Here is a 19,870-nt window from a genome sequence, read left to right as displayed (position 1 = left end):
TGTGTGTGTGTGTGTGTGTGTGTGTGTGTGTGTGTGTGTGTATTACTAGAGGGGGTACTGAAGGCTCTAGATGTCGTCCCAGAAATGACAGCAGTCGTCTCCATATAAGCCCACTGCCCAAGAACATGAAGCCTGTTACCAGCCAGAAAACACGAGGGTCCTGGTAATGAACACAAGTATATGTGAGTATAAACATACAAAATGAGCAGTATATGTACATACAGAGACATGGACCAAAATGAATGAATACACTCAAATGACATTGTAGAAACACTGGAAGACTAAATAAATGACAATCACACACACAAAATCAGCTCTGCATGGACCTGTCCACAAACAAAATGTGCTGTAATGACTAAACTTATCTAAAATAAAACAAACTTTTTAATTTCACTTTTGTTATTGATTCATCAACATTTAGACTTACAAGAATACAAAAGTTAAGACAAGCAAGAAAATGCTCATACTTGAAAACATGTGATTTTATTCTTTCGCAAGAAGGTTTCTCACCTCTTCAAAGGACGAAGCCAAATTCATTCCAAAGGCCACCCCTATCAGACCAAATAAGGAAAGGGAGAAGGAGCCCATCGCCAGTTGCAGATTCAAGCGCATCATCACGTTACGATGGCTGGACAAAACAGACAGCACATGTTTCATGTTTCAAGGGTACTGCTCTACGTATATGTCTTTTTTAGAAGCAGAAAGAGATTTTTATAACGACACACAATGTAAGTTCCAGTTGCATTAAAGCACGTTCAAATTAAATCCTGTAAACATTAAGAAAACACACAAAACATCACACATTTTATGAATATTCATTTTGAACAGTCCAAAAATAATATTCTAAATAAAATTGAATTGAATGAATGAATGTTGAATGTGCAACCATGGTCACATACAAAATTCAGGAAATAAGGAAGTTAGTCATTATTTTTAACACAAACAGGATTTTGAAAAGAGTGGGGGACCTGTGTCCCCAATGGGAATTATGCCTCAGGCTTTATATATACATATACTGTATATCCTGAACAGGTATGTGTGCATGTGTGGGTACCTGTCCAGATTGATGAAGATGACACTCTCGGAGTCATCTATCAGCCCTTTCAGCTCTCTGGTCTTGTTCCCTAGCTCCTCAGCCTGTTCGGAGCAGATCACAGTCAATGTATGAACTCCCAACACAACCACTGTGCATTACATTTAGATGACATTAAAGACTGTGTGCCAGTGCTTTGGATATAAAACAAGAGGGGCGAGAGGACAGGTTCAACACTGCAATAAAGGTGCAAGTAAGAATAAATGTTAGCACTGTAGTTTATTCAGAATATCATTTTTTATAATTAGTATTTTACATAATATTCAATTACATCACTTTATGGCTGAGCTTTCGTTATCAGGACTTTCTTTTAATATTTTTACTTATTTCCTATTATTTAGGAAAAGGGAAACATTTGTGTCTGTTTGTTTAAGTAGCATTACCTGCATCATGTAATTCTCCAATAAAAGTTCCATCTCCTCAGCGTGGTCAATACCTAAGCTGCTCTCCTCACTAGAGGGGACAGACAGACGAATGTTTATACAAATAAACACACATACATACAAATAAATAAGAATACTGTTTCCAAAAACGCCTAGCAATTACCAAAACATTCACATTCGATATGATCTTTTATAATGTGGAATTGCTCTACATATTTATAATAATAATACAAAAAAAAGTTGTGTTAATTAATTATAAAAATTATAAATGGCGATTTTACTCTCTCACACAAGTTAAAGCACAAACATGTCGTAAATAGCTAGTTTTAACCTGAATACCCAATTAAAAAATATGAAGCGGGGAGCGACGTAATGTTAGCTACATATTACAGAAATAAAACGGGGATAGTCTGACGTGAATTTAGATACCAAAAACCTTGCTATAGCAAAGCGGTCCACAAAAGCATAGCTACATATGGCAAGCGGTGGAAGGCGATTTAGAGACATGAAGATGGACGACAGACAGAATGTTCAGTAGGTGGGTAAGTGGCGGCAGCTAAATAATTTGTCATTGTAAAATATGAGTTGTCGAACTTCTCAATGAAAATACACGGTGATAACGATACAATGAGTATTATTTACGTTTTTATTTTAGTTGATTTTGGTAAACCACACGCATTCATCAGATTTAGACATTATATGAATTATCTTTTAAGTCAAACTATCTTTCATCCTGTTATGAAGGTCGTGAAACTCGTTCGTACCAAAAGAAACGTATAAATCCGTAATCCAAACCGGTAGTGTTTCATCACTCGTATTTGCCACAAAGCGGTCTGTCCAAGAGTGTTTCGGGCATGAGGCTCATTTTAAGTGTGCGCGCGCGCACGTGTGTGTGAGTATCACGGGTATGTATTGTGCGCGTGTCCACACTCCTTACGTCAGACCGCGTGGCCTAATGGATAAGGCGTCTGACTTCGAATCAGAAGATTGAGGGTTCGAGTCCCTTCGTGGTCGATTGTTTTGCTTTCCATTGCCTCATTGGTTTCTTGTTACTTTGACCACAGGAAAAAAAAACACAACGTTCTGTTTGGGGTCCTGGAGACATACTTACCACTCTTTTACCATCTTTATTATTACATCATAGTTGCTTGAACAAAGTTGAGTCTGAATTTTTCTTTATGCAACTCAGTGCATAAAACATGTTTGGATTAATAAATACCCCCAACCATTACAGCTCAACCATAAGATTATAAGAGCCCAAAGCATCAATACCGCCGAGGAAAAGTTGCCATAGAAAGTTGCCATAGCAACTTGTCAGCTGACTCCCTAATAGTATACCTAATCGTCTCCAACAAATTAAATATTACATTTCCCTGTCCAAAGGAGAGGGTTACAATCTTTCTATCTAATCAAAATTTGTCATTTGGTCACCGGCGTGGCTAAACACTGAAGATTTAATTTATTATTATATAATTTAAGATTTTGTGTTACCACACCAAAAAAAGCAAGTAAGGCCAATGATTCTAAGGATGTATCAGTAGTTTGGGAAAGCATTTCAAATATGTATTGCCAAAAATTAGATAATGTAGGACAATCTCAAAACACGTGTATTAAAGTGGCTTGGTCACACATAGGATCTATATTGGGTGTGAATTGGGCTAGTAACTTTAGTCCAGTGCAGTCGGTCGGAAATTTTAAACTGCATAACAGCATGCTTCATACGTATCGAAGAAGAGTATATACCCCCAGTAATCTTTGACTAGATGGAGACTGAGATTTTCATACCCTCCCTTTGGCCTTTTGGGAGTTGAGACTTGTACATTTTTTGACATAAATAAAGAGCCAATTTCTGGGACTCTAAATGATCTGTGAAGTGAGTTCATGGGGCGGCTGTGGCTCAGTGGTAGAACGGTTGCCTGCCAACCGGAAGGTTGGTGGTTTGATCCCCGCCCCTGCAGTCATTGTCGAAGTGTCCTTGGGCAAGACACTGAACCCCGAGTTGCCCCCGGTTCTGCGCATCGGAGTGTGAATGTGTATGAATGTTAAATGTTAATCTAATGAGCAGGTGGCACCTTGTACGGCAGCCACAGTGTATGAATGTTGAATGGTGAATGTTTCCTGTAGATGTAAAAAAGCGCTTTGAGCAGTTGTTAAGACTGGAAAAGCGCTATATAAATACAGCACATTTACATTCATGCGAGTGCACGTGTAACTTACAAAACTCTTGGGTCTGTCCACTTGGTCAGACAGAGTTCTTCAATGATCTCGTCCTCATCCAAAATCTTCAGCAAGGTGTCTTTAAAGACTTTAATGTCCGTCTCCAACTCTGATAAGCTGTTAGAGTTACAAGAGGCAGAGGGATACTGAGCGAGACAGGCAAAACAAAGTATGTGAATGTTTATTGTTAATGTTTAGGTCTAACACGGCCAAACTGACATCATAGCTCTTAGACCCAAAGATGATAAACAGTTGGAACGTGGTTGGTGAAGTACCGTATGTAGGGCCAATGACTGGGATTTTAAAATTAAACTGTGGGGAATTTTTGAGAGAAGATAAAAGTAGTGACAAAGAAAATTTGACCAAGAAGATAACATACATGAAGCAAACAATTATAGTGTAAGACCAGAGGCCCGCCACACGTGATTAGTGAAGCATAATTAAAGTACTCACCAAAGGTGAGGGACTTTTTTTGATTGACTGATCAAAACCAGTTCAGCCTCAGAGTTCTGACCCATTTTCTCTTATCCATAATTTAGAAATGCATTGTTATCTTAATGCTATCACCCTCATTTATAAGAGCCCTTCCAAACTATGACAGTGTATGTGGTTGTGTGCTTTACCTCTTGCTATTCTGCAGCAGTATGTGTAGTTTACTTCTATCAACGGAAAGGATTTTAGGATCCACCAGGGATTCCAATGTGTCCAACATTACTGGTTCAACATCATTCAGCCGAGCTTGTAGAGTGTTTACCTATTGACATAAATACATGAAGACGCATATACGGCATGCAAAAGCTCGCTTCACCTTATCTTGGAACAGTATGATGTCCTCAATTTACATGCAGGTTCTATCTAGGTTAGAACGTGCTTAAATACACTGTTTATCTAATCAGTCTTACCTTGTGCTGCAGGATGGCCTCCAGTGCTCTGAACTCAAAGGGCAGAGCGTGTGACTGTGATGCTATCTGAGGGGCCAGTTCCAGTACCAACCAACGTTCCAATCCAAACCCACGAAAATCCAACACCAACAGGGACTGCGGAGTCACGATGGCTTTCAAAGCCTGTGAAGAAACAGATGGAGGAGAGTAGAGGCTAGCCTCTATAAAAAACACTGAAACTTGAACTCTGATCCTCAATATCGGATGCAAAAACACTTCTTTTATTTAAAAACTTCAAGATTGAAATGACTTATATGTTTTGTAGCAACTGATGCATGGCTTTTCCTACATTGTTTACATCTGCTTGACATTTTGGGGTAATGCGAGTGTGTTCATATATACAGCCATGAATGCAGAACTACATTTGGATGACTGCACTCCCAAGAGTGGACTACTGATCTGTAAATATTTGCGTTGAGAGACCTGAAAAACTTTGATCCGCCAGACGTACACTTCTCTGTTTGTTTTCTCGTGCTACAGTTAGATACTCAAAACGGCCGACCCAATCAAGATGAGTGACCGGATTCTGCATCGTGGAACTCAAGCAGCATACACACCCAGTCAATATGTCTGAAGCTTGTCAGAGTGTGTGTGTGTGTGTGTGTGTGTGTGTGTGTGAGAAGAGGCAAACTGGTGTGTGGCCGGTGTGAGTGCCACGAGCCTGATGCTGGATAACAGTGTAACATTCACCCTTTTTTTGTTCCCACCAAATGAAAACTTCTGTCACTCGGGCCAGAACGCCCCTGTGTTCAGTGGTAGGGGGTAATCCACGCAGGGATTCTGTGAGTGTGAGTAAACCCGACAGAAAAATACAGCGAACAATTCTGCGAGTGCAGCAACTGTCCATAACACAAAAGCTGGTACTAAATTTGATTAATTAGCCATGTAATATTGTCTTACATTTTAATTCTACTTAATTACAGAAACAGATTTATATTTTTGAGGCTAGACTTTTTTCTATAACAGAATATGCGGAGTCCATGGGAAGTGCAAATGTGGATGTTGTGTTTGTGATGACGACTTGGCCGGTAAAGACCGCAGCTGCTCCATGGTAACGGCTGCCTGTATGGCAAACCAGAGGCTGTGTAGTGCGGGAACAGGTAAATGTGAGCCACCATACACAGGCCCGCCTTATGAAGACTGCCCTGTTTGTCCAGGCAGGTGTCAGCCGCACAGGGAGTGCGTGGAGAGAAGGGCATTTGGGACAGGAGCAAAGAAGGACAGGTGAGAACTGGTGGCTTTTAATACAAGGTGTTAGAGTAACATTTAAGCTATGTCTGGGCTAATTGTATGATTAAAGGCAGCCATTCAAGGTATTACCTCAGCATGAAATCGGAAGACAAAGTATGATGCTTTCTGGATTTCTGATATGACACCACAACTCCCTCTTGCTGCTTTTAGCATTAAAATTGACATTGTTTTAATGACCAACACCATGGCATTTATAATTTACAGTTACTGTTTTATCCTTCCTCAGAAACTTACGGGTTTGTCTATCAGTCATTTTCAGGTGTGACCAAGAGTGTGTCTACCTCACCCTGACAATAATGGAGACCAGACATGATATGCCACACCTAGCAGCACATTCTGCAACCTGTAAAATGATGAGCAGTGATGACTCTTGCTTCTTTTACTACACCTTCTCCCGCACGCCCTCTAGAGGACAGTCAACTGTGGTGTGGGTTAAGGAAAGTTCTTTGTGTACCATAGAAGGGATCAACCAGCAATCAATCCTATAGTTCCCTGTCTTTAATGTTACTACTGGTCCAAATCAGCTTCATGCACTGAGTTTTACTTCACTAGATATGACGTTTGAGTGTGTTTTTTGGTCCTAATTTTTGTTCTAAATCCTTTAATTAGTTGTATTGTAAGAAAATAGGTAGATAAAATAATTCTTTCCGGTTTTCATTATTTTACTGCACTGTGTCATCCTCTTGCATCATGTCTAATTTACCAACAGGCTGAACATCTCTGGTTTTAAATAGAGTTGTAATGTTAACTGCATCAGCAGGAGAAGTTGATTTAAGCCTTCTGTAGAATTATTAGCATAATGCCCATGAAAGACAACCCATTATTAATATCAATGTTTTGGCTTAGACGTATGGTAACAAAAAAGAAAGAAAGAAAGCATACCTCCATCCTTATGATAATGCAGTTGTTTCGAGCTATGAGGCTGGTACTGTGCTGGAAGCGAAGGTCTCTGGCCTGAAGACTTAGCTCCTGGCAAAGCTCAGTTTTCTTCTTCTCTGAAAGAGAAAAAAGAAATAAGAGGGGAAGAAGAAGAGGGTTAGAATAAAAACACAACTGAATACCTCTCTGTTTCATATATATTTTATCTAATCTATGTTCAACTGCGTCAGTCTCAATGACAACCATGATTTTGTTCCTCAAATAAATAAAGACAGGCAGGTAAATCAAACATGAATAAGATTTATGTTCCAACACTTACCAAATGATGTCACATTTCCCTCTTGGTCGAAATTCATCTGTGAAATAGCAATCACAGTTATTCAAACTAACACCAGTTTTAATGTATTTCAATAACTAAAAAGGTATGACAACTGATTGGTAAATGTTTGATAAATTTAGGAAATCCGGGTTAAATCCAGCGGACAAACGCTGTGGAATCCAAAAGGCTGGATCAGTTTCCTTAAAAAGATATTTGTCTTCTCTTCTTGTCATTTGACCTCATATTAGTAACTACTATTAAATAACATCGGGCATTTTTTGGGCTGACTCTCCTGTCTCTCTTACCACTACAAAAACTGGAGGCACACTGGAGACGTCTGTCACTCTGTGGCGGATAAACGACACTGTTCAAAGAAAAAACAAAGTTAAACCACATGTAAAGCAACATTTTCCTTAAATATAATAAAAATAGAGTTTGTAGTGTGTACATATTAGTGTGTATTTCATGTTTTGTGTAAAGCACTTTGAATTGCCTTGTTGCGGAAATGTGCTGTACAAATAAAGCTGCCTTGGCCTAAAAGGGGACACTGTACAGTGGAAGAATAAACGTGTCCGTGTTGTCTGTTGGACAACAATAAGCAGTTTCTAGATTACCACCAACATATTGGCATCTCTCAAAAACTGATTATTTTTACTCAACCACAGACACATATGCTAATACCAATATATCTAACAACTATTTGGCCTGCAAATCAATGTATCAGACAGACTATAATGTAGACATGTATTTCAATGTGACAATATACCAAGTGCTGCAAACAGGATAAAATGGTGTAGTTATCTACCAAAGATAAAAGTCAAAAGTATTGTATTACAGTGTAATACCAGCATACCCGTCACATATGAATTCTGCTATGGAAACAGATCACCTGTTGTCAGTATGTATACTACCTTACCAGGCCATGTTGCACCTCCTTGTAGCAGGTTCTCCTTTCTCACGGCAGCAGACTGAAATCTTGTGGGTTGACGCCTGGACATCGGCAGTGTTTGACTGCAGAGTGCATCTGAACCAACACCACTGTAACACCTGCGGTACAATCCCAGTTCTCTTTTTCCAAGTGGCACAGTGTACTTCAGTGGGTAGAGTACTGCACGAGCACCACAAAGCATACGGGTTTGAGTCCCACCCATTCTTGAGGAAAAATAACTAACAGAACTAAAAAGTCGCTTTGGATAAAAGTTCCCACCAAATGGCAGATACATCCTAGTGCAGTTCATACAGCCAGTCAGCAGCACACGGTGTAGTTTCATCTCCACTGCAGCAAGGAGACCAGAAAACATACAACCGCAGGCAAACGGTGGGGGAGAAAAGGAAGGGAAGCTTTAGCCAACATAAGCCAAGAAAGAAGGCAAATCAGTGTGTCGTAAAAAGATGAACGTGGTGATAAAATATTGGTTAACGGAGCCTCCAGTACTGCTAGTCATACTGCATGTTGTTTTTCTTCACAGTGTTTTCAAGAGTGCTGTGCATCTCTGCATGTAAGTTAGCTATGCTAACTAAGTTATCTCAACTGCTAGCAGGAATAGCCCGTGTTCTAAGTTAATTATCCATTTAAAATGTGTGACAGTGAACAAAGACACGCGTAACACCGGTCAGTTACCTGCCGCTAACTACAGACTTCCCCCAACTAACACAGTAGGCTCTTTTTAAGTCCCAATACACTGTTGTGTAAGTCAGCAGGATGGAAGCAACTAGCACACAAGAGGACAAGCAAGAGTCCTCTTGTACGGGACCATAATGCACCGCGGTGACAAGGACCGGCTGTCAAAGATCATCTCTGAGAAAGTCAACCACTTGGACTCGCTTGGACTAGCTAGCTACAGAAGTTGACCAACAAGTGGAATATTTGAAGCCAGGTTTTAGAAATTTCGGAGGTCATGAGTCAAAGCCATATACAATGCAACAATGAAACGTTGTTCCTATTTTCCAATAATAATACAATTCATATAACCCAGTTATTTCCAGGAAGCATTATAAGACATTATCATGAAAGGATTAGCTAGCTAGCCAACCATTCATCTCCCATAAATGTCTATGGTGTCTCAAAGCCATCTCTGCTTGCCTGGAATAACATTTCGATGGATAAATTCATACATACAGATCCTTTGTCTATTTATTCAAATAAAGGCACATGGAAAATACTGGAATCAGCCAAAAATAATAATCCTAGGTCTCTAAACCTACAGGACCTGACCTCAGAGGTCCTCCCTGGCACAGGCGTTGCCACAGTGATCTGTCTGGTTCTGACCCTTAGCAAGGTTGTTCTTCTCAAACACTGCCCATCATCACAGACACGTGCCAAGCTATAATTTGCGTACTTATCAATAGTTCGGGCTTGTGTGGCAACCGAAACAAACTACAGTGTGGGCTCATTGCTCTGGCTTCGCGAGAAGTGGACACAGAATTGGTAAAAGACCGCGCATGCGCAATCTCTGAGAAGTTTGGTCAGCATCAGCATCTCTCCACTGGATGTCTGACAACCGGAAGGATGCTGTGGCCGGGAAGAAGCGTGGGTATTTTATTGCGTTGACGCTGTGGCCGATTATTAGCAGCTCCGTCCTCAAAACGGACCTCGTCCATTTATTTATTTTATTTTTTCAGCGTTGGTAATCTGCATTAACAGCTGCCATGTTCCCATCGTGTCAGTCCCAGCCCGCGGACAGCGGCGCGAAGAAGAGCTCCATGGCTAAGCTGCTGCTCGGGGTCTTTGTGGTTTACATGCTCCACACCGCCTGGCTGCTGTACGGCTTCCTCAACACTAAACCCTGCGATGGAAGCACAGGAGAGTACTGCATCACCTCCTACCTGACAGCAAGACCCAGGCTACAGGTTAGCAGGCCTCTGTTTCTTATTCCTCTCTCCTCACAACAAAGGGACAAATTAGGGATACAAAAAGCTCAATTTATGTGAGATCCAGCTCAAGACACTAGTGCATGGGCATTGAGTTGAGAATAACTGAACTGACTGTCCCTGCCTTTTCATCATGTTATTAACCAGTACTGTTTAACATAAAGCACTTGGCAATGGCATGTAATGTGTTGTTGTCTGCATGTGAGTTAGTTGTTTATGCCATTAGTGTTTTTCAGATGAAATCAGTTGGCTATTTATTTTATAGAGAGTTGACGTGTTTGTCATGCTGAAATATTGTTTTGGTGACTTACGTAATAGAGGAAATCCACACAGATTTATCATCCTGAACATGATGGAGAGCTTTGGTATCATACTGTAACAGTCTTTTCATAAAATGCATGTGTTGTGTAGTAAGTTTAGTTTTTGGTGGTGGCCAGTTTAATCATCAAACATAATGTACACATATTTTTGAAATAGGGACAGATTTTTCTGTTTTTATTTTGTTTTGTTCCCCATCTTCATTCCTGCAGCTGCATCTCATTTTGCACTCAAAGCTTTTTCTAAAATGGACTGCTTTGAATCTCGTCTCTTCTTCTCTTTTGTCATATCCAGCTAAGTGTCTTCACCTGCCTCATGCCAGACAACAGCCAACTGCACCTGGCTGTAAAAATAGACCCATTTGACCCACACTCTACATTTGAGAGGTGGGTTGGACATGTTGATACATCTGTATGCAAATATTAAAGACAAGACCCCCTGCTTATTACCTACCACAAGAGGAACAGTAGAAACTATACATCGTAACATGAAATGTTGTTGAAATAGTTTGTTTAAATTAGAGAGAAAAAAGCTTATTTGTCCATCTCTGTCAGGCTGGCTGTTTTTAACTTAAACCTCTCTCTCTCTCTCTCTTTCCCTGTAGGCAGGTGAATATCTCTCTGCCAGAGCAGACTCGGGCTAACGGCACTCTGTATGCAGTCGTGTACGTTCACAAGGCCGGTGTTTCACCTCTGGACGACGGCAGAGAAGTTCACTATGCAACTCAGCTCACCACCTACATCACACCCACACACACACACACAGAGGGGCAGAGAGACATGCAGAAGGTAAGTTGTACAAGTGTAATTCGATTTCTGTCAGAGTCCTATCATATTTCAGCCACAGTGTCACCTTTACAGCAATGTTAAACAGGCTGCCTTGCTGCAAATAAACTTATTTGTGTGGCTCCATTAGAAGCCGAGTCCCAGATCAGAGAATCCTATATCCCATTGGAGACCTCACCTGTCAATCACTATGATGTCAGAGGACTTCACCTTCAACAAGGCGGGGCTTCCTAGTGATGTGCGGCGCTACATGAGAGTGTAAGTCAACAGGATGCTTTGGAGGTCAAAGTCATGTGATCAGTCAGAAGGGCTGCTGACTCATCAGTAAACTCCAGTGCTTGAGTGAGGAAAGCTTTCACCCAGTGATCAACTTAAAGCTTCCCTATCCACAATATACTGTGTATGTACTGTGTAAGTATGTATATGTACAGTATATATACACATAAAGTATATATATACATACAGTATATATGTGTATATATATATATATATATATACGAGCCCTTCAAATAAGGGCTGTTTATCAATGGTTAGGCAAATCTATATAGTTAAGCAAATACAAATACTGTTGCTGAGTAAACTATTTAAATGCATGTACGTCTGTATATTCGTTCATACTCTTTTAGCATACATTTTTTTTGCAACTCCACCCGGCTGTAAATAATGAATTTGCCCCAGGCCAACGTGTGTGTCTAGGTTAAACTGTGTTCCTGTTTCTAGCTCTCAGGATGGCCGACAGATGATCTACCTCCCTCTGCTGCTGGTTAACGAGCTCAGCTTCAGAGTCCGAGACCTCCTGGTAGGACAACCTTACACACACACACACACAGTTTAACAGACACTTAATAAAACCTTGTCTGATAAATACTGGGGTTTGAATGACATGAACTTACGTGTGTCTATCCATGCATTGCATAGGAGATCAGCAGCAGCACCGTCCAGCTGCCTCTGACTGTGTCCTATGAGGGAATCTCTTTAAGGGGGTTCAGGTTCTGGGTGCATCTACAGGACGTGGTTTATTCCCTGCGACAGTTTGGTGAGCTTATAAAATTACAGATGATAATAATGTAATGATAACCCATGTTCACATTTCAGCTCTTGTTTTTGTTTTTTGTATATCACATAGTCAGGAGATTGAACTAAATAGAATCCTTTGATACTGCATCTTGGTGTTTACCTAGGCTTCACAGAGGAAAACATAGATGAGATTAAAGAAACTTTGGTGGGCTCCAACCTCTACCTGTTAGTGTTGACTGCACTCATCACAGCTCTACAAGTAAGATTACGCCATAAAAACTCTATACCTTACACATTAGAATCCACCTGATAGATCCGTCTCTGTATGTAACATAGTGTGTCATAAGGGCACATGGCAACTCAGGCATATTGCAAATGACACATTTTGAAGTTAAGAATATGTTTCTTCTCCACATCTGGGGGTTTTCAACAGCTTATCTGTGAATTCTTGGCTCTTAAAAATGACTTCAGCTCATGGAGAAAAAAGAAGAGCATGGCAGGAATGTCCAGGAAGTCAGGTAAGAAAATCATCAAGTTAAACAAGTTTACAAAAGTTTTGTTGGAAAGGCAGCATTTTTAGTCAATGTAGGAGGTCTTACTGACAATTATGAACAACGTTAAATGATAGTTTTGCTGTAAATGAGGTACAGCAAAGTAAAGCAGTGCCTGGAAAATGTCGGTCTCTTTCATCTCTGTTTGTAGTTCTGTGGCGTAGTCTCAGCACTTTGCTGATTTTCCTCCATCTGCTTGAAGAGACCAGTCTACTGGTGCTGCTTCCTGTTGGATTGGGAGCATGTGTTGAGGTATTTAGTACAATCGGCCTCCTCCAACAGAAAAGGTAAAATAAAGATCTTAACAGACAGTTTTAACCCACTTACTTGTTGTCCTGCCAGGTATGGAAGGTGTTCAAAGTGTTTAAGATCCCGCTTCTATGGAAAAGCTCCAAGCTCCATGTGAGTAGATGGTGCCATTTAACCATCCATTCATAGTAGATGTGTTAAGTGATGTAATTTGTTGTGGTGTAAATAACTTTACTTTTTATTTCAACCCTGGTAGAGATAATCAACGCATTTCTTTCTAACCTAAGCCTTCCTTCTCTCTTACTGTGCAGGTGAATAAGCTGGATGAAGAAGAAAGAAAGACAGTGGAGTATGACACACAGGTGTGATTTTATCTTTTTCTCAAATGTCAGAGCTCTGATTTTCAACTCTGCCTCCAGCTTTTTGTAATTTGAATATTTTGTGTGTGGTTTTCTTCTCCAGGCGTCCAGATACTTGTCCTACTTGGTCTATCCTCTGTGTATCAGTGGAGCTATTTTCTCACTGGCCTACTTACGCCAAAAGAGGTGAGTTGGGCCACACAGCTTTCATCTCGCAACTCATTTGTACGGGCTACTTGTAACATTTCAATACAAACTCTTTCCTGGTTACATCTTGGTTCCTCTCAACCTACTATACTGAAGTGTTTTAAGCAGTCAGATTCAAATCAGAGCTGAATATTTCTTGAATAAAAGTAAGATGTTTTTTATATATGTTCTAATATACTTGGAATTATGTACACAGATGTAGCAGCCACTACATTAGATTAACATTAAATTGCATTACTTTGACAGTTACTATTCCTGGTTGGTCAACAGCCTGGTGACTGGTGAGTTGACTTCCATCATTTGTCTCAGTGAAACAAGCTCATCTTTATGATTCATTAGTTAATTTGTTTACAGCACAGTTTTTTTTTAAAATTTATTTCATTACAGTCTTGTCAGTTTCCCTCATGAATTAAAGGTCCTATTGTATGCTATATGTTAGGTTCATACTTATTGTACGTATTTTGAATTGTTACTAGGACATTGTTTTTATGCTTTAATGTTCAAAAACACATTTTTCAGAGACTCTGCCCCGTCCTTGCACTGCAGCGGCCCTTTCTACCTATATAATAAATAATAATAATTAATTACATTTATATAGCGCGTTATCATAGACACTCAAAGCGCTTGGGGGCCAATGTGTAGCACCCACCTGGGTGATGCACGGCAGCCTTACAACGCCAGACGCTCACCACACATCAGCTTATATCTATGATATAGATGTGACATCACAACTGTACGGAAGTCCAGACGGGTGGTTTAAAAGGCACGGTTTCTGAATACGGCTGTGTGCATTTATGTGTGGATGTAGGGTTTTGATCATTTCACAGTAATATAGCATCTCAACCTGCTTTATTATACAAAAAAAGACATGAAAATTTTGCTTTTTACAATGTAGGACATTTAAAGCTGATGCCTTTACTAGTATAACAACCACTAATGTGCTGCATTAAGACTTTACCTCTCCTCCTCTCAGGAGTGTATGCCTTTGGCTTCCTGTCTATGGCCCCACAGCTCTTCATCAACCATAAGGTCTGTTTTGTCTATAAGTGTATTAATTACCAACTTATCTGATTACAGTGCTGAATGAAATAAAATAACTTGAATATTGTAAATTACTGTGCAAACGGTCTACTCTGCTGTCTTGTTGTCTTTCTTCCCCTCCTCTCCCTGAATCAGTTGAAGTCTGTGAGCCACCTGCAGGGGACAGTGTTGATGTACAGAGTGAGCGTGAAACATTTTCTGGAATCTTTGTATTAATGTTGTTTATCTTCATCTATTTTACCATGAACTCAGAGTTATAATTACCTACAGACAGTTTTTGCTCAGGGCTGTGATTGTTGAGTTCATTATTTATTCTCTCTCTCTTTCTCTCTCTACCAGGGAGTGAACACCATGATCTCAGACCTGTGTTCCTTTGCCTCATTTTTCTCCTTTTCTGGATCATTCTCCTCCTCTCATCAACTTTCCTGCTTCAGAGATGAGATCCTCTTCTTTCTCTACCTCTACCAGCGAAGGTTAGGACACTACACACACCATACTAAAAAACATACACACTAACACTCAACAAAACACTTGCATACATTTAGACATGATGGCTCTGAGTAGCATACTAATGTCAAATTCCTGTCATGTTTGTCAATGATTTCAGTATATCCATTAGTTTTCTATTCCCAATGCACCTAATTGACCTTTGTCTGGATTAGTGTGCGATATAACTCTGCTTTCATCTCACATCTCCACCAGGCGTTACGCCCACAGGGCCAGGAGGCGAGAGTCCGGGCCCCACAGCAAGAAACTAAAGACTCAATGAGAAGAACACAAATTCCTCTCCTTCCTTTTTTTTTTCCAGTGCACAAACACACAAAAACTCCTTCTTAAAACATCATTGAAGATGTGAAATGGAGGCTCAGGAAAGGACACTGGGCCACGTGTGCCACAACAGCTTCAAACTGATCCAAGATGAGCTATCCTGCCTCTGACTCTTGTCTACTGTACACTGATGATGCAGCTGCCGCTTTTTGCTCGACATGGGTGAAGCTTCCCCCTTTACTGCTCCAGTGATGGAACTTATTCATCTACAGACACAGAAGAATATTGACGGCAACATATGACCAGTCGTAAAGTGCGTTTTCTTGATTCTGTTCTTTATGCACGCATACTGGGAGTTAAAGAAGGTGTTTCCTGGTACACTGTAAAGGATGTAGCTTTCAAGCCAATTACATAATCATGAATCAATAACCATCTGCTGCAACTATAGACTTGAACTTTATGACCGACTCACTCAACTTGACTTTCATATGGCTGTCTGAAAAGCTTGAACCATAATTCTTCCTTTAAAATTTCCTTTGTAACCTATTGTTTGTATACATTATATACACATCAAGTATATTCTGGACTGCGTGCTTGTTCCAGCATCTAATTAAAGCTGGGATGGCATAAAATGCTGTATTAAGCTTCATGCTTGTATAAACTGAAAACTCCCAGACAAGATGGCATCGTTTTTATGGTTGCACCATTACATTGAATGAAAATTATTCTGCACAATTACCAAAACTCAGCACAACATATTTGGTTTTTGTGGAAACTATTCTTTTGTGATCCTGAATAGAATTTAAAGTAGTGTGCTGTGGTTTGAATATTGCATGGCTTTGCAACACAAGAGTGTAATGATAGATGTACAGGTAGGTCCTGCAGGGTTGCAGGTAGGCAAAATGTCAGTAATGAGACGATCAGACCGGTCCCATAAAGCACTTTTTGATCTTCATGCAGTTTAGGAAAATAAATGAATGACTTGTGTTGAAGGTGCTTTGGCGCTAGTCTGATAAGGTTGTATTGCAGACATGCTACCTGTTGTGTAGATTTAATGTTAGTCTTGTATATCTAGAACATCATTAGATAAAGTATTTCTTTGTATTTTGTCATCCGTAATGTTCATGTATTACACAGATGCGCTAGTTTCACTTTCAGTGTACTGTACAGTTATTTCATAAAGATTGATTTTTAATGTTAGCATTTAAAAAGAGGCTGTACTATTGTCAGCAAATTGACCACTTACTGCACATATCCTGATGGCATGTGTCTCTAAAATCCCTTCAATGCATTTTGACTTACAACATACTGTATATTTGCTTAATTTAAGTATCAGTGTCTTTCCTTTCACTCAGCACGCAAACGCATCACATAGGAGGAGAAACATTTGTCCACAGTAGGCAAAAACACAGCATTTAAGTTAGCTATTTTATCAAGCTGTTTGTTGTGTTACTGTAACACTGATCTCTGCACTAATTTCTGCTTCTTTGCTGACTGAATTGCTTGAGCTCGAGAATGATTTTCAAATTTCAAATTATTTTATTTGTATTTGTTTTGGCATTGCAACCTGCTTGTAATTTTTTAATTAATATGAAATAAAACTAAAATGTTACTGGCTTATAGAAGGTTATGCAAATTGGAAGAAAAACAAATCACTGTCTCTGTGTACAGATTGATGTGGTGGTGTCACATCCAATCAGGAGACAAATCAACACAGGGAGCAGACTGGTAGTTATGGCAGCTGCTTTACTGCTTTACTGTTTATTGTTAAAGAAGTTTATTACATGCATTGTGTGTGTGAGTGTGTGTGATTACATAAGGAGGAAGGATTTAAATCTCAGGAAATAAGGACAGAATCCTAAAGAAAGTGTGTTAGGTGTGTGCTCGGCGTGTACTGGTGCATTCCTCTGTTAACAATGGACAGCTGTACTATGACAGATATGAGAATGACGTGCAAAGCGTTACCGTAGCAAAGGAGCCAAATCTAATTTATTTTGAACTGAAAAGTGCTTGCGATGTGTTCAGGAGCCAGTGGAAAGTTGTGGTAAAAACGAAATGAGGGATGTGGCTTTAGAACACAATTGCTTTCACTGAAAGCACACCTTCATTGACTAACATATCTGGAAAATTGCAACACTAATGTGGTGCCGGATAATTTCAGCAAATAATTTAACAACAGAGTACAACCAGCAAGCTGAAAACATGACTTCAGTAGAGTGTTGGTGAGTTTTATGTCATGGATGAAACTAAGTTATGATGACATAAGTACCAACTAGTAACAGCTTTCACATTGTCATGTATATCTATAACACATTAATTATAGCCACTTTAATAATGTATCACTCCTGTTATTCATAAGTCTGGACTTTCTCCAACTACATGTATCGTACAGACGTGAAATAGAAATGGGAGTTCCCTTGTGACTCAAGTCAACAACCCTTAAAGGAGCCCTGCGGCACAGGTTGAGCTGAACATAACTAAAAGTCATGGCATCACTTTTCAGTTATGTCAGTTATGTCAGTTATGTTTAAGTCAATGGCACCTTAAGTCAATGAACCACATTGTGCCTGTGATTGGCAGCTGATAAATAAAGAACAAGATCAACAAGATCTAGGAATGTTCTGACACACACACCAAGACATTTATGAGATGCTTTAAGTGGCATGATGGTGGATAATGATGATGATGTGGGTGAAACTGCTGTTTATGAGGTGCAAACATTAGAAACTGGAGAGACAGACAGACACACAAGGTTTGACAGCGGAGGTTCAGGTCCAGTCAACAGACACTCACACATGTCATGAAGATGCTGCTTGGACTCGGGTTCCTCTCCCTCCTCCTCTCTCCAGGTATGTAAGTTACCTTCAGGCTCCTCAAACGGAATTTAACCAGGATGCCTTTTAAGTTAAGATCAGGAACAAATGATCAATTACAACGGCCTTTCTCATCACCAAACGTACTTGGTGGTATTAGGACACCAGAGTTTTAGCTCTGAGGCAGTATGTATCTATCTTATAGGGTAACCAGGGCGGGTTTCAGTTTAAGGGCGGCTAAAAACATCAGAAAACAGATCTAAAATCACTTGATCTTTCTGGAAAAAGTCAGTCTGATTCCGTTGTAATCAGAGAGACAGAAAGACAGACAAAAGTTGGATTGTGTTTAGTCCAACTGACTATAGTTCAAAGTTAATTTCTTGTTTTTCAGGCAATTTAAAGACTTTTGCACACAAAATGTTCTTAAAGGTATACACAGACCTGCTGTGATTGAACAGAATAGCTAATGGTAATTAGATTTAGATTTATTAAATTTGCCGAATATGACAGATTTGTCCAAAATAGTCAAAGAATGAACATAAAAAAAGACTTTATTAGTGGCTGTGTCCCTGAGAAAAAATGAATAGTGATCTTTCTTTATTTCATTTCATTAATAACTGAAAAAATTGAAATTGAACATAAAAGTGTAATTTAAGAGTTGGTAACTGTGGGCAATACAGAAATAAGACGTTTTAATAACAGCCTAGTAGGTCTAGTTTCTGCCTCTGAGTTTATAGGTGTGCATATGTTTGTTGTTATGACATGAGAGCAGAATAACCTGAATGAGAAGAACAGTATGTAGCCTCCTTCAGAATATGTTTTATAGTTAAAGAAGCCTGACAAGTTGGACAATGCCGCCTGGGACCAGCTACCTTTCTTGTCTGGTGGATTTATTGCGTATAGGTAAATATATCTGTAGTTCTAAATTTTCTATACTCAAGACTGAAAATATCGAATAAGTCCCAGTCTGTCATACATTTATCATTTTTATTTTAGACTTTAATCTAGTAGCAGACAATCAGGAGCCTCATTTTGACTCCCTATGCTCGCACTGATGGTAAAGGAACAACCCTGTACTCATCTTTTGTGTGTCATTCTCAGAATGCATTCCTGTCACAAAGACTACAAAGACAATCAGAACCCATTCCAGTCAGGTTAATTCGGTTCTCCTCCCTTATGACAAATTCCTAAAATATGTTCTCAAGCAGACCCAGGGAACTCAGAGCTTACTTCTAACTTCATTAGGATTCTCTGTCAGTCTCAGAAAAAGATCTAAAACAAAACATCATGACGAGTGACTGACCCCCTCCTATAATTAGGTGTAGGAATATGAACCTACAGCAACCATCAATACGCAACCATAGCAAAAGATCAACTTGATATTAAAATGTAAATACTGTTCCTTCTGGCTTAGGCCTGCACAGAACTTCTATCAATGGATTTAAAAATTAAAATGTAATATTTTTGACCTAACTTTAAACCATGCCTCTCTGTTTTTGCCTGAAGTCCTGTCAATAGATTGCTACGTGTGCAGATCTTCTCCCACCAATGACATATGCAACAGTAACAACAACACTCAGACATGTCAGCCACCACTGGACACGTGTATGACTACCGTCAGCATTTTAGGTAACAATTTAAACACAATATCGGGTCAACCATGTAAAGAACTGCAGATTTTGTCTTAATGAATCTAAATGCATCTTTAAAGTAGGTCTTGTATTATTGGAGTCATTACAACTTTGGTAATGACTAAGGCACTGTTCAGCCTTTAAATGTGGGGAAACATAGGATTTCAGTCCAAAATA

At 39.6% G+C, this 19,870-nt stretch overlaps 2 protein-coding genes, 1 long non-coding RNA gene and 1 other non-coding gene across 8 annotated transcripts in view; 3 read left to right on the top strand and 1 right to left on the bottom strand.

Moving 5' to 3' along the window:
• mrs2 (magnesium transporter MRS2) overlaps positions 1–9,139 on the bottom strand; it is a 29,910-nt gene extending 20,771 nt beyond the window's left edge. For both annotated transcript variants that reach the window (XR_004332475.1, XM_032519035.1), the window contains exons 1-11: positions 8,000–9,139; positions 7,389–7,447; positions 7,084–7,120; positions 6,768–6,880; positions 4,596–4,757; positions 4,317–4,447; positions 3,694–3,810; positions 1,477–1,546; positions 1,055–1,137; positions 511–628; positions 47–160 (exon numbers count right to left, since the gene is read on the bottom strand). Coding sequence is in view for 1 of the 2 variants with exons in the window: in XM_032519035.1 (XP_032374926.1) it covers positions 47–160; positions 511–628; positions 1,055–1,137; positions 1,477–1,546; positions 3,694–3,810; positions 4,317–4,447; positions 4,596–4,757; positions 6,768–6,880; positions 7,084–7,120; positions 7,389–7,447; positions 8,000–8,384 (1,389 nt within the window). In the remaining variant the exon portion in view is untranslated. The remainder of the gene's footprint in view (positions 1–46; positions 161–510; positions 629–1,054; positions 1,138–1,476; positions 1,547–3,693; positions 3,811–4,316; positions 4,448–4,595; positions 4,758–6,767; positions 6,881–7,083; positions 7,121–7,388; positions 7,448–7,999) is intronic.
• Positions 2,418–2,490, top strand: trnar-ucg (transfer RNA arginine (anticodon UCG)). The gene has a single exon. It is a non-coding gene; the product is annotated as a tRNA-Arg (tRNA).
• On the top strand, positions 4,753–7,130 carry LOC116691435 (uncharacterized). The gene is made up of 2 exons (XR_004332478.1): positions 4,753–5,858; positions 6,145–7,130. It is a non-coding gene; the product is annotated as an uncharacterized LOC116691435 (long non-coding RNA).
• A 208-nt stretch (positions 9,140–9,347) lies between the features above and the next one.
• On the top strand, positions 9,348–15,744 carry LOC116691424 (cleft lip and palate transmembrane protein 1-like protein). Of its 4 annotated transcripts, none has more exons than XR_004332474.1 (17): positions 9,348–9,933; positions 10,567–10,658; positions 10,877–11,060; positions 11,188–11,315; positions 11,778–11,856; positions 11,976–12,093; positions 12,239–12,333; positions 12,508–12,592; positions 12,777–12,877; positions 12,968–13,027; positions 13,186–13,236; positions 13,337–13,419; positions 13,537–13,586; positions 13,687–13,721; positions 14,414–14,469; positions 14,617–14,661; positions 14,821–14,954. XR_004332474.1 is itself a non-coding variant. In XM_032519032.1 (17 exons), the coding sequence occupies exons 1-17, from the start codon at positions 9,733–9,735 to the stop codon at positions 15,248–15,250; spliced, it is 1,590 nt and encodes a 529-aa protein (XP_032374923.1). In that variant the 5' UTR covers positions 9,349–9,732; the 3' UTR covers positions 15,251–15,744. The 4 variants fall into 4 exon arrangements, 3 of the variants coding, with proteins under 3 accessions (XP_032374924.1, XP_032374923.1, XP_032374922.1); XM_032519032.1 differs by lacking the exon at positions 13,537–13,586 and adding an exon at positions 15,184–15,744 and having other exon boundaries at positions 9,349–9,933; positions 13,711–13,721; XM_032519031.1 differs by lacking the exon at positions 13,537–13,586 and adding an exon at positions 15,184–15,744 and having other exon boundaries at positions 9,350–9,933.
• The last annotated feature ends 4,126 nt before the right edge of the window (positions 15,745–19,870 follow it).

Source organism: Etheostoma spectabile, chromosome 6 (assembly GCF_008692095.1).
Source record: "Etheostoma spectabile isolate EspeVRDwgs_2016 chromosome 6, UIUC_Espe_1.0, whole genome shotgun sequence".
NCBI lineage: Eukaryota > Metazoa > Chordata > Actinopteri > Perciformes > Percidae > Etheostoma > Etheostoma spectabile.
The sequence above is the reverse complement of the archived record's forward strand: the minus strand, read 5'-3'. Positions and strand labels throughout refer to the sequence as shown.